Source organism: Hippopotamus amphibius, chromosome 4 (assembly GCF_030028045.1).
Source record: "Hippopotamus amphibius kiboko isolate mHipAmp2 chromosome 4, mHipAmp2.hap2, whole genome shotgun sequence".
Lineage (NCBI taxonomy): Eukaryota > Metazoa > Chordata > Mammalia > Artiodactyla > Hippopotamidae > Hippopotamus > Hippopotamus amphibius.
Window position 1 is genome coordinate 86,249,993 of NC_080189.1, and position 18,931 is coordinate 86,268,923.

The 18,931-nt window shown below is 47.9% G+C and overlaps 1 protein-coding gene across 1 annotated transcript in view; it reads right to left on the reverse strand.

Moving 5' to 3' along the window:
- The window catches only part of CDHR3 (cadherin related family member 3), a 60,835-nt gene that overhangs the window by 12,651 nt on the left and 29,253 nt on the right, over positions 1 to 18,931 (reverse strand). Inside the window, 7 exon segments of the mRNA XM_057733562.1 lie at positions 334 to 560; positions 2,016 to 2,114; positions 3,073 to 3,175; positions 4,675 to 4,846; positions 11,306 to 11,495; positions 13,864 to 14,012; positions 18,691 to 18,795. Coding sequence (XP_057589545.1) covers positions 334 to 560; positions 2,016 to 2,114; positions 3,073 to 3,175; positions 4,675 to 4,846; positions 11,306 to 11,495; positions 13,864 to 14,012; positions 18,691 to 18,795 — 1,045 coding nt within the window.

An 18,931-nucleotide genomic window follows, 5' to 3' on the forward strand; every position in this document is an offset into this window, starting at 1 on the left:
TAAAACTGCTTGGGGGCGATGCACAGCTACAGCCCACTGCAAAAGCCAGGGGAGATTTAAGAGCAATAGGAGGAAGCTTTTCCCCCAGGGTGGCCATCCATCTCAGCGCTCCTCCCAGTCACCCACAGATGTGGGCTTACAGATGTACATCTTGATTTCCTGGCAATGCTATGTGTGTCTGAGACTCCACTAGCCATTTCTTGTCATGTCTGCAGGAGGTGCCCTATTAAGATCCCTTATTGCTACAGCCATACCTGGGGGGGGGGGGTGACAGGGAGACCCGACGTCGGTGTAACTTCGGCTGGTGTGGAAGCACTGAACAGCCCCACTCACCGGGACTGAGCTGCTGTCCTCGCTGTTGGTGGCCTGGATTCTGAGACTATAGACGGGGGTTGTTTCGTAGTCCACCTTGGTCACCAGCTGGAGGTCTCCCGTTTGGGGATTAATCCAAAATATGTTTGGGTACTGCTGGCTGGCCCCTCCGGCGGAGATGGGGTACATGACGCCTCTCTGGGGGACGTCTTTATCTGTCGCTTGCACCCGTCCAACCCGGGTTCTAGCTGGAAGAATAAAGTACCTGCAGTTACTCCTGAGAATCATATCTGAGGTTAGTCCTGCTGTGGGAGTGAGAGAAGGAGCCAGGAACAGACATGCTCAGTGCCATGGGCAGAAAGACGTTTGGGGGCCTCTTTGCTGTTCAAACTCTGTATGTTCTACATCTTCAATTCTATTAAATTCAGATTACACTAAGGACACCCACTAGGAAACTGGCCGTATGATCCAAGCAGTACCGTGAAGTGTAAGACAATTCATACCTTTATATAGACTCCAAGCACGCCAATTATTATACAATCCTAACATTGCAAAGAACATCCTCACATATACATCTTTTTGCAGCAGTGTTGTCTTTTCTAGTTTTCAAATTTTCTTTAATGAGCATGGGTGACTCTTACAAACAAAATGACGAACAATTTTTAAGAGTTTAGCAACAGGATGATTAGAATATGTTTTATTTTGAAATCCTGTTCCATTTTGCTTATTTTACAAGTCTTGTTGGTGGGGCTGCTAGACTTCTGGCTCGCTTGTTTTATAGAAGTTCTTCCTCATAAATTACACTCCTCAAGGACAGAATCTTCTCTTATTTGACTATGTAGGCCAGCACTACGAGCTTGACCCAGAGTAGGTGATTAATAATTGTAGCAAGATCTGTGAATTCACAGAAAGCCTGTTCCTGTCGCATTTGTTGCTCACTGGATAAGGCATGAGGAATTAAAAGCATTTTCTTCAGACCCTCTTTCTGTGTTTTGTTTAAAATGTAATGTCAGGAAATGGAGCTCATCATAAAGAGAGAGAATGAGATGAAGAGGAGACCATTTTAGAGGGAGAGTTTGGGGTTGGTTTGGTTTTTAGTATAGAAGTATCCACGATCAAAGGCTCAAAGGCTGTAGTGAAGTCTGATCACACTAGAGTTAACAGTGCCCCCTTCTAACTGGGAGAGGCAGGGAGAAAGCAGCTGGAGTGAGGAGGAGCCTGCAGAAATGGAGGCGTGCTAAAGGGCGGAAAAAGAGGCCTCCAGGGAATCCTGCAAAGGGGGAGAGAAAAATGTCTTTATTTTGCTTTTAAATGAAAGAAATCTAGAAATGGGAAGCCTCTCTATTTTTAAATTTCAATTCTCTGAGTGAGCTGGATAAAAATCACAGCGGAGACCAAGGGAAAACTTAGGCTGCAAAAAGAGAGGATTAGCAGAATCAGGCACCCAGACAAAGAGGCAATCAGGGGGTTCCGAGAAATGCAGCTTAATCAACAGTTTTCAAAATCTAGATTTCACCTGAAGGGCTGCTCCACAGTCAGGACAATTTAAAAAGAAGTGAGACATGCAATAAACAGTAATCAGCTGTGAGTCGCTGTGCACAACACCACCAGGGCCTCTGGCAGGGAGCCCCCCTCCGCCCCAGTGCATCCAGAGGAAGGGGTCCATCAAAAGCCATGCAGTCTGTGTCTTGCCGGTTACTTACGTGGGCTTAATTCTGACACGGCAAATACGTAGGATGGACTATCAAAGACAAGAGGAAATTCATTTTCTGGGCTTGTGAGGATATAAATGTAGATATTATCTATAAACAGAAATAGGAAAAAAATTACGTCCCAATACAGTCATCCCTCATCCTGTTGTGCTTTACTTTACATACTGCAGTTTGCAGATACTGCATTTTTTACAAATTGTAGATGGAGGCAACCCTGTGTTGAGCAAGTCTATCAGCACCATTTTTCCAACAGCATTTGCTCACTTTGCGTCTGTGTCACGTTTTGGTAATTCTTACAATATTTCAAACTTTTTCATCCTTATTATATTGTTATGATGATCTGGGATCAGTGATCTTTGATGTTGCCATTGCAAAAAGATTATGACTCACTGAAGGTTCAGATGATGGTTAGCATTTTTTAGCAATACAGTATTTTTAATTAAAGTATGTACATTATTTTTTAAGACAATGCTATTGCACACGTAACCAATTACAGTACAGTATAAATATAACTTTTATATGCATTTGGAAACCAAAAAATTCATGTGACTCACTTTATTGTTTTGTGCCAAGCCAAAGAGTTTGAACGTAAACTTGACAGCTATGGGGAGACATTCAAGGGCTTTAAGCAAGGAAGTAATATGATGGCATTTGTGTTTCCTGAAAATCACTGTCAGAAATGTGGCAGATGCATTGCAAAGGGGCAAGACTAAAGGTGGGCAGGAGGACTCTCGAAACACTCTTAGTGTTGTAATTCAGCTACGAAAGAGGAGGTTCTGCGTTAGAGCAGTGCTAGTGGGATGGGTGGGGCGGAGTTGGGGGGAAGGCAGCAGATCCTTGAGATTTTAATAGGTGACACAGAAGAAAGGCCTCAGAGACTGATTAACTGTGCTTGGTGAAGGACAGGAGGAGGCTGGGCTGGTTTCCAAGTGCTGAGGTTTTTGGAACCTAAATACATCCCCAGCCCAAGCCCGAGCACTGCCTAGCACAGTGTAGTCATTGCTACTCAAGGAAGATGCTTCATGAAATAAATCAAAATGATACTTGCTTTTATAGTACGGAGGGGCAACATCCTGCACCTGGATTATCAGAGTGTATTTATTGCCAGCTGCTAGATTACTTGGATTTTCATAATCTAGATCACCAATCAACTAGATTAAAACAGAGAGATCAGATTACACAGATTAAACAATCCTTTTAATTGAACCGACATTTTCATACAACATTAGTGGACATGTAAATTACAAAACCTTTCTGGAAAGCATTTTTCCCGTAGGAGGAGCTCTAAAAAGTTATGTCCATACCTTTGCTTACTGATAGAGAACTTATTTGAAAGAATTTATCAGAAGAGAGCAACTATGTTTAAAGATGTTCATCAAGCACTATTGCCCAGCATAAGCTCAAGACTTCAGGTAAGAAGAAAAACACGATACAGAATCCTACATGCCGGGATATTTCCATCATTTAGAATGCTTATGCATATGTGTATAGACCATATGTAAAATCTATACATAGGGAAAAAGATAAGAAACATATCAAAATGGTAACAGTGGTTATTGCCGAATACTAAGGCCTTTCTGTTTTTCTGACATTTTCTGTAGTGAACATGTATTAATTTCTCAAAAAGAAAAAAATAGAAATTATTTTTAGTTGACATGAATAAAATTGGTACAACTTTCTTGGGGATGAAAGGTTGAGAAGGGGGTGGAGGAAATGATGGCTGGTCAGCTGCTTGCTCTTCTTCTTGAGGCCTTATCTCTGATGCAAAAACCCTCTCCCCCTCCCCCCCATCAAGACCGCCCCCCTCCAAGACTCCCACCTTCCCCTGACCTTCTGTTTCTCTCCTCCTTCCCCCCACCCCCACCCTCCAGCGGGAACCTTGTCATTAAAAGTCTCACACAGCTTATTGAGATCTGCCTTTTATGCCCATGCTTCTTTTTTTAAAAAAATATTTTTTAAAAAATATTTTTTTGATGTGGACCATTTTCAAAGTCTTTATTGAATTTGTTACAATATTGCTTCTGTTTTATGTTTTGGTTTTTCTGGCAGTGAGACATGTGGGATCTTAGCTCCCCTACCAGGAATTGAACCCACACCCCCAGCTTTGAAAGGCGAAGCCTTAACCACTGGACTACCAGGGAAGTCCCTAAGCCCATTCTTCTTCCAATTCTGTATCTGTCCCCGTGGAGATGCCCCTCTTTTACTCATCCTCCTTTGCGTCTCCAGTGGTTCTACAGTGCGAGATTTAGCAAGACACACTCATGGCTCTGGCCCTGCTCACTCTCACCTCACACCTCTGTGGCCAGGAATGAGCCCTGAAATAAACAAAAGTGCTTGAGCTCAAAGGGCACTGATGTGACTGTGGAAGCACGCTAACCAGGCATACAGCCTGCAAACTGTGAGCTATGCAAGAAAGAATCCAATCCTTAGCACCCCAGGCATAACCATGCATAACAAACAATTCCTGGAACTTGGGTAAAATAAAGAGCAAATGGGGAAAACAGAGTCACTATTAAGTTTGTCTGTTACAGTTGCTTGGAGAGGGAGTTACCTTGGAAATTTCTCTCTATGGGGCAGCAAAAGCGCTATGCGTGTTAGACCACCTTCCCCAAATGCCCTTTCGATGATGATGCAGTGACCATTAACTGACCACAATTTTCCCAGAGCCAGCTGGATCCTGTAAAAATCTGCCACTGCTCCCCACTCCAGATGGCGTGGTGAAGTTGAACTGGTTGTTCGGTGCTTTGCTGTCATCATCAAAGCAGAATTTGTTCAGGTCCAGAAGCAACATCCCCTTGGCTGCTCTCTCAGGCACCATGATGCTGGCAAAAAGACACGAGTCAATATTTTCCCCCAACCAACGGTGACCAAGTGTTCCTTCTAACACAGGCCCCGGGCTAGACACCCCGGCTTTCATTTCAATTGAAAGCAAGTCCGTGGTTAAGGCAGTACCCATCTCCCTGGAGTCCCTGCTCTGCCCTTGCCTCCTTTCAGACGATTCTTCACACAGCAGTCAGAGGGATCCTGTGAGGATGTTGTCAGATCGTGTCACTCCTCTGCTCCTAAATCCCAAAGGGCTCCTTATTTCACTCGAAGTCCTAACTCTGATCTAAAGCATCTTTTGTGATATTCCTGCCCCGCCCCCCTTACCTGTCTGAACTCAGCTCTTACTAACTCCTCTTGTTCGCTCTCCTTCCACCCTGGCCTCCCTGTGCTCCTGGACACTCCCCCAGCTCTGGTCTCAGGGCCATTGCACTTACTGTGCCGTTCTCTTCCCACAAACGTCCACTCGGCTTGCTCTTTCCCTTTCTTTATTCTCGAATCAAATGGCACCTTCTCAGGAGGCTCTCTGGCTACCCTACCTAAAATGTCAATGCCCCCAGCCCATTGCTTCTCTCCCCTTCCCCGCTTTAGGTTTAATGCTTGGTGCTTATTTTCTAATACACTATATAGTTTACCGACACATCCTGTTTATCGCCTGTTTCCTCCCAAGAATGTAAGCTCCACCAGGGTGGGGATTTTTATCTGCTTTGTTCTTGGCACACGCAAGAGATATTTGTTGAATGAATGAACGGGAGTTTATGGGACTAGCACAGGAGTGAGGAAGAATATAAGAGCAACATAAGAGCAATAGAAATTCTGCCCCTGCCTGCAAGAGTGGATAATCTGCTTGGGGAGATCACTGTACCCACGCCCCCCCGCCTCCCCTCCCATGCTTAGAAGACTGGAAATGCCTCCACTTGTGGTCTCATGGCTTCAACGTCATAGAAGGGCCTCCTGACACCTTAGCAGCATTCATTCAATACAGGGTTGGAATTATTAAGGGTCGGAATCAGTGTCCCAATCTCAGTTCGCTCCAGGGGTGAGGCAAAGAGCACGCAAACAAGTAAAGCTACCCTCAAACTGGGACCGTCTGGTCAAGCCCAGCTCGGCGTGGGAGACTCTGAGCAAGTGTGGTGACACCTCCAGACCCATCAAGGGACTTCACACTTCTCCAGGTTTTAATTTTTCCATCTCTAAAATGGACACGGCGGTTAGCTTTTGCTACATAACAAACCAGCCCAAAACCTAGTGGCTTAAAACAATAGGCATTTATTCTTTCTTACAACACTAAGAGTTATTTATCCATTTGCTCTTTTGGTTCTAGTCCAGCTTGGCTGGTCTCTCCAGTCACTGGCAGCTCGGTGGGGGCTGGACACTCCAGGATGGCCTCACTCACATGTCTAGTGGGAAGGTGGGTGGCCTTTGTTTCACATTGTCTCTCATCCTCCAGGAGGCTAGTCTGGGGTCTTCTCACGGAGATCTCAGGCTTCCAAAAGTAGCAAGAGACGGTGAGTCCCAATGCATACACACCTTTCAGGTCTCTGCTGTGCCATGTTTGTGAATGTTCTGATGACCAAAGCAGTTCACCTGGTCAAGTCCGGATGCAAGGAGTAGAGATACCCATCTCTTGATGGGAGGAACGGCAAAATCCCACTGCAAAGCAGCACATGTACAGGCAGAGAGGAGTTTGTGTAGGTAGTAGTTTCTTTCTCTTTTTCTTTCTCTCTCTTTCTTTTCTTTTCTTCCCTTCCTCCCTCCCTCCCTTTCTCGCTTCCTTCTCCTCCCTCCCTCCCCTGCCTCTTTCTTTCCCTTTCTTCTTTCTTTCTTTTCTTTCTTTCTTTCTTTTTCTTTTTCTTTCTTTCTTTCTCTTCCTTCCTTCCTTCCTTTCTTTCTTTCTTTCTTTCTTTCTCTCTCTCTTTCTTTCTCTTCCTTCCTTCCTTCCTTTCTTTCTTTCTTTCTTTCCTTCCTTCCTTCCTTCCTTTATCTTTCTCTCCCTTCCTTCCTTCCTTCCTTCCTTCCTTCCTTCCTTTCTTTCTTTCTTTCTTTCTTTCTTTCTTTCTTTCTTTCTTTCCTTCCTTCCTTCCTTCCTTCCTTCCTTTCTTTTTCTTTTCCTTCCTTCCTTCCTTCCTTCCTTCCTTCCTTCCTTCCTTCCTCTCTCTCCCTCTTTCTTTCCCCACCACAATCATGTTTTGCATTGGGTAGAATTTCTTACAAAAATATATTGGGGCTGCCATGAGAATGTGCCTCGAAGACCTTTAGCTGTGGGAACATAATTGACCACAGTCCCCAGCTGCTGGGCTCCGAAACCCATCACTGTATTTGCAGTGAGGTCTTGTGCCAACGACAGGGCAGGGCAGAGATACTAAGGCAGACTCATTCCAGTCCTGTGACAGCTGACTTTGGCTCCAGGACTCCCCAGTGCCCTAGCCAAGTTCATGGACTGCATAGCAGACTAGAACATTCCCACCCACGCACCCTCCCTCCTTCCTTTACTCAGGTCAGACTTGCATCATGGTCGGATGACTCTCACAGCCTAGCCTAGCTCTCACCCCATCTTCTCGCACAGGCATTTCCACTAATAAAAGCCTTGCACATTTAATCCTGTCTTGGCATCCTGTTCTTGGAGCATCAACACGTGTTAAATTCTCTAATCCTCTGTGCTATCACCTCTCACTGCAACCAAATTATGCTGCTTTCTACATTGCACATCAGCCCTTCATGGCAGCTAGAATAGGCTCAGCAAATGTGGAGCCAAGTCTGACGGCAAGGATGTTTTTGTGCTGCTGAGGATAACTGGGTTTGCTTTGGGAAAGCGGTCTTTCTCCCAGGTGTAACTGAATTGCCACGATGCCTCTGTGTCTCAGCAGGACTGGAGTCCAAGCATTTCCATTCCGGTCTTGATGGCATGATGTCATGGTTTTTACTCATAAATACTTAGAATAGATACTCTTTGTTAAATACCAACTATATGTGGTATCCTACCAAACACTTTAAAAACTCTGTCTCTCATTGCCTAGAGGTTTGTGTTCCTGTCCCCACTTTACAGATGAAAAAAAAAACTGGTTCAGGGTGGTTTCAAGACCTATCCCAGAAAGCTGACGCATCCAGGCACCATCCTCTATTGTCGGTGCGAAGAATCACAGTAAATTTTACTTTAAGTTCCATCAATGACTTTCCAGGCCCACAAAGGTTTCAGGGATCTGAGCCTTGATTACAAGTCTGCAGAAGCTGAAAGGTCGCATCATCCAAAGAATCTAGGGTCCTGAAGTCAGACATTTCACACCTCCCAAAAGAGGCCTCCACACTTGGCCCCTCAGGGCTGCCTGGCATGTTCTTTTCATGTTCCCCTGGCACTTGGTACTTTTCCCCTAAACGCATGACTTGGAAAGCCACTCCCCCTCATTCATCACTCCCTGCCTCAAAGGCGGGCTGCCCTCACTCCCAGCCATCTGACCACTGTTCCCGCCCCACGCGGAGGTGACAGGCCCAGCCGCCTTCTGAATCGCGGACCTCCTCCGCCTCTGGCTCACAAACAGCTTGCGAAGCGCTTTCAGCCAAGCGCCTGACAATTTACAACCAAAGTGGGGCTGTCACGGCGCCTTTGATGCCTCCATCGGGGCCCTGGGCTCGTTCATCACCAGCCTGGGAAAGCCGCAGGGGCTGTTTCTCTCGCTGGGTCGCCTGCGCGGACCCACGGGGGTGGCGGGGGGAGGGGGCGGGTACCCGGCGCGAAGCCACCTGCTTCCTCGGATCCGCTGGGCGCTGGCGCCCTCCCACGCTCTTCTACCTGCTCTCCCAAACTCCGCTGCAGGGACGGCGCCAAGAGCCCTGAAGAAGGAATAAATATTCAGGGAGAGGGCCCTCCGAGCACAGAGCAGCACCAGTTCCGTCGTTTGGTTGGGTCTGGCCCTGCCCGTGTGCATCCGCTCTGGTGTGGTGGGCATGGAGACTGTGCTGAGGATGGCGGGGGCGGGGGGGGTGATGCACGTCAGGCTTTCCCAGCCCCTGGAGGATGCAACATGAGGCTGGGGTTTGGGAGTAAAAGCTTCCACTTCCCTGTCTGCAGAGGGAGGAGCTCTTTTGTCGCCCCTCCTAATAGCTTGGCTTTCACAGGATGACTGCAAGTGACTCCTGGAAAAGCCCAGCGCCCTCCTGGAACGTTGTTTAGAGTTACCATCAGTCATAAATACAATTAGTTCAGTTACTGGCTGGCATGACCTTCGAGGCTAATTTGAGAGAAGCTTATCAAGAGCAGGACTCTGTATGGGCTTGCCTGGACAGTCTAGGATATTCAAAATGTGATTGTACCAGCTAATAGGGAATGCAGACTACAAACTGTCATCCCACACATCAGGGGACTCTGGACCGCAGGAAGCCACAGTACACACTTATCAGAAATGCACTGAGGGGAGAACATGGATCAGGAAGATTGGAGATAGCACAGTCCTCTCCAATCATTGATACCTAGAGTTCCTACTCTTCAACCATCTTCCCCCACCTCTCAGGGCAGGAGAACAAAGGAGAAAGCAGAAGGGTCTAGAAGAGCAGGACGTGAGGAGAAGATTTTCCCAAGATGCAGTGAGCCACCCAAGAGTGCTAGCATAAATTTAGATTTTCAAAGAAAGTGGAAGAGTGACTCTATGTATCATCTCTACTGCACCCCAGGGACCAGACTTCTCTTTACAGAGGTGCTTTTGATTTATGCGGAAAGGGATGTGGAAATCACAATCCTAACTCTCCATGACAACCATTCTCACCCATCAAACAGACTCTGTGCTTGGGGTTGGGATAGGAAACTATCGCATGGTCAAGGCTATTATTGATTTGATAGGGGCCTCAGCAAGAAGCAGGTGGCAAATTAGGATAATTCTGGGAGGGTTTAGTAAAGGGACTGTTACAACGTGTACACAGGGTACATGGAAACTTCAAAGGATGGTGCAGTATCTCAGGGCTAGGAAGAGTGGGTCTCCCTTTCCACTGCGAGGCCTGGAGGAGCCAGAGGAGGGAGAAGTTTCTGAAACCAGAACCAGGGACAGAGGGTGCTGTGTACAGAGGGCTGCCTTTAGGAACTGAGACCTTCAGGAGGTGGAGGGACTCATGCAGCTAACAGGGAGGGAGCCGAGGGATAAATACCCTGAATTCTCTCTCCCCATCATTCCAGGTCTTCCCACGGGCCAGCTGGAAGCCACAGGACAAGGGAGAGGTTGATATCCATAGAGGTCAGCCTCCTGGGGCACAGAGCAGGGTTGGGGAGGCTGGAGGCTGGATCTGAAGAGGCAAGTAGGGTATGTCCAGAACAGGGTTTAACTGTTTTAATAACCAAGCTCAAGGCCACTTGATTCTTAGCACTACGCTGGGCATGCCAGTGGGGATAACGGGGACACTGAAGAGCACAATAAAGGAGTTTGTGTTTCTATTGCTTATCCTAGACGATCTTTGTCCAGAGTCCTTTGTCTTTTGCACGGCTATGCTATGTATCAGGTCTATGTCCAAAGTCACCTAGAGCTTAAAAAGTGAACTTGCAAAACCAAAGATAAACTCAGAGGCAGACTCTTCTTCTCCTGCGGACATCTGAAAGTGGGACCAGCTCTGGTGTTCAGCCTTGCTCCAGACACAGGCCACTCTCTCAGCAAGGGTCACTGCAGAGGTGTCCTGCCCACCCCCAGGAGGAACCACCATCAGACTCCGAAGAAACTGGAGACTAGCTAGTAAGAAAAACCACAGAGATGAAGCTAACCTGGGGAATTACTCATCTTGTGGCATTTAGACAGAACGATTGGTGGAAAGACAGTACTATTTTCTAAAACTCATATTAACCCAGAATCACAAGGGACTTTATTTTAAAATAATGGTGAGTAGATTGTAAGACAAAGAACAGGTCAAAACATCCAAGAGAACTTGTATCCTGCTTGTATCTGCCTTTCCCCACCACCTCCGTTGCCTTTTGTTTACAGGCAATTAAGTTGTGTAAAGTGAATTAGATGCTTTGTTTTGTTTTAAGTAAACACTTGGCTTGATGTATTCATATAGCTGGTGGCGTGCTTCTCTGGGAGCTCCTAGTTACTGATCCTAAGTCTCGAGGATCTATTCTAACTGCTGACCAGCAGCACCGTCTTGCCATGGGTGGCAATAAAGAAAGTTACAGTCCACAGAGTGTCTGGGGACTCCTCACCAGCCGAGATGAACGTGTTGTAGAAGACAGCAAAATAAACATATTTTTGTAACAGAGTAAGAAAGTGGAGAAGGGAGATTACAAAGAGGAAAGAAAATGGAAGAGAGGGAAGAAACAAGAATGAGGAAGGAAAATCTCTCACCTAAAGGGACAGTTGAAATCGGCTTATTTTATTGAGTTGTGTCCCCAATGCCCACGATCCTGCAGCACCCCCCAGACTAAACCAAGAGGAGCCGAGGCCCCCCAAAGAGGTGACGTGCCTGCAAGTGTCTCAGAAGGCGAATACCTGAAGGTGAACTTGGTGCATGTTGAGGGGTTGTCGTTAATGTCTTCCACAATGAAGGTTATCTGCTTGCGATTCTCCTGACCCCCGGAGGGTCTGTCCTTCACCGGAACCTCCAGAGATATGGCTGGATTTTGTCTTAATTCACCTGCGTCTCGGTCTATCCTGCGCACCACTTGGATGGTCCCAGTCACTGAGAAGACAAAGGTCAGAATATGGCTCTTTGGAGAGAAATGGAGAGTCAAAGGCAGATGGAGACTTGGAGTAAATTGGAAAAGAACATTCTGAGATGAGGGCTGGCTTACAAAGAGAATATCCTCTATACAAATACATTAAAAAGAAAAGAAAAGAAAAGAAAAAACTCATGCAACTTTCTGTCTTGGACATTGATTGGGATGTCTGGCCTGATCTTTCTAGAATTTTTCTCCTCGTGCTTCAGGGTTGGGCCCCAACAGCTGTCCTTGCCTGTCACTGACTGGACTGGTAGATAGCTAACTGCAGCCTGAGCCCCTGGCTTCTCTTACTGGAGAATTTGTAACTGGGAGACACAAGTCAGGTTCCTAGTGGAGCTGCAGACATGGGGCTAGAACTCGAGCTGCCGCTGGCGGGGGTGCAGCGCTGCTTCCCATCCCGCCCGTGCCCTGACTGTCCCACTCTTTCTCATGAGATACGCAGTATCCTGGAGAAAGGTGTCCCCTACTTTTTTTTCTCTTGCTTGGTTTGGCTGGCCTTAGTTTCTGTTACTTGCAACCAAAGAGTCGTAATATACTCCAAAACCCCCCACAGTAATTGTTAAAAGTTCGATTTGCAATACTCAAGTGAACAGAATTCTAAACCACAGTTGTCCCACCGTGATCAGGGGAGGTAGGTCCCCAGTGACAGACTGCGTGCTAGGAGGTTCCAAGGCAGAGCACCATCACCGCCTTTGCCTGCCTCTCCTGGGCACAGGTAACACTTTAGAGAACCCTAAAGCCTCTGGGACGAGTACACATTGTCTTTCTGGGATTGTCCTGTGCGGGCTGCCTCAAAATCATTATGCAAAGTGAAGTCCTTTGGGGGGCTTTATGAGTGGGATAGTCTAGGAGTGGGGAAGAGGGCAGGCTCCAGAGTCGGGCAGCTTCGGTTTGTATCTCTGCTTCACAACCTACAAGCTGTGAGACCTTGGATGAATCACTTAATGTGTCTGAGTCTTCCTCTAAGCCTTGGTTTCCTCATCTGTAAAATGTAGATGATGGTAGTTCGTTGGGTTGCTGTGCTGAGTACTTAAGATGGAATGCGTGTGGAGCATGCAGCATGCTGCCTGGTATGGACTAAAAGATGGTCATTATGAGAAGGAGAAACTCTTCTTCTCTGCACCAATGTATTTAGGCGGGAAAATGACTCCCAGGAACCCAGCAGATGGATGTATCAATAGATTGATGCAATCCAACGTGGTAACCACAAGCCCCATGTAGCTCTTTAGCACTTGAAATGTGGCAAGGCCAAATTGAGATGCTGTAGGTATAACATACACAACCAATTTCAAAGACTTGGCACAAACAATAATAATGTAAAATATCTCATGAGTAACTAAAGTTTTGATTACAAGTTAAAATGATAATATTTTGGATATATTGGCTTAAATAAAATGCCTTACTAACATTAATTTCACCTGTTTCTTTCTATTTTTGTGGCCTCTAGAGACTTAAAATTACACATGTGGCTTCCAATGTATTTCTTTTGGACAGCGCTGGTCTGGACCCTCTATTCAGGAGACTTCAAGGAGCCCTCAGGATAGTGAACTCATCCGTCCTTAGATGCCCACCTGCCTCAGAGGTGAGGTGGTGGGTGATACAGCAGATGACACAGCTGTCGACACAGGGCCCTGTTCAGTGTCCCCAAACCCTAAGCCAACTGCTTTTTTTTTTTTATTAATTAATTAATTTATTTATTGGCTGTGTTGGGTCTTCGTTGCTGTGCATGGGCTTTCTCTAGTTGTGGCAAGCAGGGGCTACTCTTCTTTGTGGTGCACAGGCTTCTCATTGTGATGGCTTCTCTTGTTGCAAAGCACAGGCTCTAGGCGCACAGGCTTCAGTAGTTGTGGCACATGGGTTCAATAGTTGTGGCTCATGGGCTGTAAAGCACAGGCTCAGTAGTTGTGGTGCATGGGCTTAGTTGCTCCACAGCATGTGGGATCTTCCTGGAACAGGGATTGAACCCATGTCCCCTGCATTGGCTGGTGGATTCTTAACCACTGTGCCACCTAGGAAGTCCCCAACTGCATTTAATACACCTATTATGGGGAATTCTCTGTGGTCCAGTGGTTAGGACTCTGTGCTTTCACTGCCAGGGCCTGGGTTCAATCCCTGGCTGGGGAATTAAGATCCCAAAAGCCACGAGGAGTGGCCAAAAAAAAAATATACCTATTACCCTGATAACAACGCTAGACTAGACAAAAAAGGCATGCCCCAGACCAGAAGACAGAGAAAATGTTTGTAAAACAATCCAAATGGCTGAATTAAAGAATGCTCATAATGGTGTGTGTGTGTGTGTGTGTGTGTGTGTGTGTGTGTGTGACTTACACTGACTGATCATGAAATAGCTGTTGACAGTAGTGATGCTGTAGAAGAGGAAGCTGGTAAAACCTTTATCATCAGGGTCCTCAGCTGTGATATTGGCCACGATGGTTCCTGGACCCAACTCCTCAGGAATCGTGTACACGTGCAGTGGGCTGGAACAGAAAGACAGCAGACACAGCTAATTTTCAGGGGCACAGGAGGGTGGAGTCTGGGAGGTGGGTATTTTTGTTCGTGCTAAATATAGCGCTGAGCTGTTGCAGTGGCATCAGTGTGTTGGGGAGGGAGAACTCAGCAGCTGAAAGGAGGGGTGACTGGTTTTTGTGTTTCCAAAGATCACATCCCTGTGGACAGCAAAGAAGTAGCCACGCTGTGATGGCAACAATTTATATCGGCCCTGGTCCCTGACTTCACGCAGGCCTGATGCCACTTGAGATCAGCCTTGGCGTTAACATCTTTTAAAATAAGGATAGTCGGCCTGTCCAGCTGTCTTCTCTTCTCCCAGTTCGTGTGCAAAATTTCCCTGAATTCTTTTTAAAATCCCCCTGGACACAATATCTAAAACTATAGTTCCTGACGCCTACCCCATGGCCGCCACCAGAAGCTGATTGAATTGTGAACCTTCTCTATTCTAGTGCTCGGTTTTTATTTCTTTCCCCTTTGTTTGTTTGTTTGTTTTTGGTCTGAGGAGGCAGAATTTACATAGAGAATGTGTATGCCTTTCCAAGTTGTGTTAACCATGAGGTCAGCTCTCTGAAGGGAGAAATGAGCCCCCCTGGCAGAAGCCAAGGTCAGTGTACTGCCCTCCAAGCTAAGCCCAAATTACCAACTCAGCCACCTTCCTCAGACCTCCACTGCCTTCAAAAAGGCCCGAAACAAGACAGATAGGTTTGAAGTTTTAATGCACAACTTGCGTAAATTGAGTAATTTTGAATGTACCAAGGGAGACTTATTGTTTAAAATAACTCTGCAGGAAGTCCTTTTATAGAGGGAAAATCACTTCAGTGGGGCAAATAGTCATCTCTCATTTACCAGTTTCCTAAATTTGGGTTTTCCCACTTGGGAGCTTCTTTAAGAGGGGAACACTATGCCTCGGATCTAAGGAATTGCATTCATTTCATGAGCTCAGAATGTCTCTGTGGTGCTGTCCCATCGTCTGTAGGGCCAGAGGGAGGAGAAAGGAGGGGGCCTCCAGGGGAGTCAGAGGCAGGCTGGGAACGGCTGGAACTCTGCCCTTCTTGGCCAGGCTCCTCCCAGGATCCTGGACCTGCCCCCATTTGTGAGGCAACCTCCTGTAGTCTCACTCCATCGTTGGGGGACAGTAATCTTGTTCAGGCCAAGAGGCCACCCCAGGGCTCTGGACCTCTCAGCACTCGGGGTCCCACAGAAGCTGCCGTTCATCCGTTTACTTAGCTGACACACTCCGTTCTCAGGAATCCGTGCTGCCCTGGTGGGTCCAGGGATGGACAAAGTGGGGTACAGCCAAGGAGGCAGGGGTGGCAGAAACCAGAAGCAGAGACGGGGATGTCCCTGGCTCCTCAAGCTGGAGTAAGCCCTTATCCCTTTGTGTGAAAGCCTCTGTTTCTAACATGCTGGATTTTTTTCTTTGGCTACATTGAGGGGATTCTGTTAATTTCCAACAAAGAGGTCACTAAGACACCGGTGCTACCTTCACAGCCTCGCCTTTGCTAACCCAAGTTTGGTCCCTGCCTTTCTAACCAGCTTCCTGAGGATGCTGGGTCTGTAGGCAGACCTCCAACCACTCCAGACCACTGAATCCGGATGTGCATTTTCACAAGATGCGTGGGGCGGGGGCTTTCAAGTTTGAGAAGGACTATCATAAGGAATCACCAGAGGTAACAACCACAGGCTCCCAGCCTCGCATAGGACAGACAGAGGACACCTTGGGAGAAAAATCCTCTTCCTCCCACCCTCCTTCCCCCCCCCCCCCGCCCCCCACCCAAGACAGTGGTCCTCAGCTGCAGGTAGTTATCTTGTTTGCCGCAACTGGAGGAGCAGGCTGCCATGGGCATGTGGGGAGTAGAGACCAGGGATGCTGCTAAACCGTCTGCGATGCCCAGGACGGCCCCACCACGGGAAGTATCCCACTCAACATGTCAGGAGTGCAGCTGTTTAAGACCCTGTTCTGTGGGCGCATCTAGTCCATGCTGGGTGCTCCAGGAAATCAGGTCCTCATGAAGAGGACTCATCAGGCTGTTGGTGAAGACACAGCTCGCTGGGTACAACACCCTGTCCTTGGCTGACTTGATATTGAGCCTGGCAGAAGATAAAATCTGTGGTTTATTTGGTTTGGGGATCCAAGACCCAAGTGTGTATAAAATATCATTTAACTTAGAAGTATTACCCTCATTTACCACAGTAGAAATCTATTCAAGTGCAGTGAAGCCAGGACCCCTGCAGCCCCCCAGCAGGGGAAAGCTCTGATATGGCTAATTCTCACATCCTTCTGCCCATGACACTGGCTCACCAGAGCCTGGACGCATGGCTGCACTCAGGGGAAAGGGTGCGAATCCGGGATGACCTGGGATGGCTTCTGTAAGTCCTAAAGCGTGTCTACACTGCCTGGTGCCAGGTTGAAAAGGACTGGGAATGGATACAAAAGAAATGGGCAGAAAGGGAGAAAGACTCACCTGCCTGACTCTAAAACAAAGTTCCCTGCAAAAATAGTGAGCACTGTGCTTTCGATGTAGAGAGTGAATGTAAGTCCGGTACTTTTATAACAAACCGCCCAGCTTTCATAATGGCTGCGTCCTGGAGTGCACCTCACAAGTGCATGAAACATTCAGCGTTTGTCAGCACCCAGGAATAAAATGGTGAGACGTTTTCAACAACAGAAATTGTACCTGCTTTGGTTGTATTTCACTGAAGGACCTTAACAAATAGTAAAGATAGAAAAGTTGTTTCCACATTTTACATTTCTAACTTCGCACTCAAACTCGGTCTACTTGGAGTCCGTTTGAGGATTTAATTTTGTTAATCCGGAATTAAGTAACTTATGGTTAGTCCTAGCACTGATCTGGGGGAAAAGAAGAATCATAGTTCAAGAGGACCAGGAGACCCTCAAAGTTAGTACCTAGGTTCAAACTGAGCAAACATGTTGGAAGTGCAGATGGCTGAGGGACTAGATTGGCTCTGAGCAGCCAACATGTCTCAAATCCTTCTAGAGCGCAGGCTCTCACAGACCCACCCCTACCAACATCCAGGGAACTCTGTTTGAAATAAAGTCCACTGTTTTTTAAAAAGTGGTTAGATGGTCACATAGGACCTGAGATGGAGCCTAACAGGTTCATCTCTCAAACCAAAAATGAGAACCAGATTTCCAGAGCCATCTCTGGGGGCCTCAACAAACAGCCAAGGTCATGTTCTCTTTCTGCTGAGGCCAGTTGCTTTATTTTGGAAGACACAGTCCAAACCAGATGGTCTACAAGTTCTGCCCCTTGGGAGAACTCATTATTTTCTCCTTTGCAGGCCCGTAGTCTGCTCTGGCATCTCACAGACTGGGGAGGGGGGCGGGGCTTGTGGGGACGGCATGGCAGAACGTGTCGGCTCCAGCCCCACCACCATCACCTTCCCCTGGGGATCAGTGATGAATCCGCATTGCTGTGTTGGCCAGTACTTGAGTCTGAATCCAGGCTGGGATGTCACAACTATTTATAAACTGCCTGAGCTGTGCTCCTGGAGGAGCCCGTCAGCAGAAAAGCACCGCGGCGTCCTTCTGAGCTTAGTCTGGCAACAGGCGTGGATGGGAAGCATTTCGTGGGAGTGTCTCTGCTGCTGTTCCCTCCATGTTGACACCTAGCGTCTGGGCTGTAGACCGTGATGATGTCCAGAGGTTTCACAATTGTGGTGTCTTTTGCCAGCAGGCACTCAGTTCGCCTGTGAGTGGAGTGGCCTTCATACCTACCAACCTCAGAATACTTTTGCAAGCATTCTGCATAGTTCTGGGGTCCAGTGGCTTTTTGTTGGTGGATTCTTCTGGACTAAATTTATTCACAGCCATGAATACAGTGAACCCAGGCAGGGGATTTTGCCAGTTTCCTTGTGGCTGGCTCCTGAGCCGGGCTCAGCAACTGGGGTGGGCAGAGTCTCAAAATCAGTAAGCCGGGCTGTTTGCAGGGTCATGTACGAGCTCAGAATCCCATCTCCCCCTCCTAAATCCCTGTCTGTGACAGGCTCTGGTCTCCCCTTCGTGCCTAGGCTGGTGACCGGCACATCCCCACGGGCTGCCTCCACCAGATTCAGTTACCTTCCTCACATCTGCTGGAGGTAGGAGCCTCCAGACACAGCCAGATCTCCTTTCCGGATCCACCATAGCAGGGAGACACTTAGAGCACCCAGCAGTGGGCAGACCACTTAGACATCAGTGAAACAGCCCTTGCCTCAGTCGGAGAAGATGGCCCCCTGAGAGTGGGCTTCATGGAGTCTTGACGAGGGGGCGCCCTAGGATTCTGCCCTTATCAGTGGTTGGCACTCTGTCCCATGAGCACCTGCCTTATATTTACCTTGCACACATGCCCAGTGGCACGCTTCGCACCAGGGGCGTGGTGTCTGGCCCCGCCCCCTCCCTACCGTACCCAGAATCCCATGGTGCCTGTGCATGTGGGGTGTGGAGGCAGGGGGAGCAGAAGTAGGAGGTGTAAGTCCAGAGGCCCAGGTAAAGGACACTGATGACCTAGAGCCCCTTACCTCTCCTCCAGGCCAGAGCAAAGGGCAGCCCTTTGCCTTGGATGAGATGTGTCTGGGGAGGCTCGGCCACTTGAGAGGGATGGTGCCTAGGGTCCACGGAGACCGCCCCCCCGCCCTCGGGCCTACCTGGTAAAGCGAGGGATCTCATCGTTGACGTTCACGATGTTTACGTGCAGCTCCGTGGAGGCTCTGAGTCCTTGGCTGTCTCTCACTTCCACAGTGAGATGATAGCTGCCAGGAAACAGCCTGAGTCTGGGAGTCAGGCGTTGCTGACACTACCACAAATGGGGTGGGGGGAGGGAGGAAAGCGTCTGCCCCCTCTCGGGCCAACCCCCTCCGTCTGCTCCCGCGGAGTCAGATCTGCTGC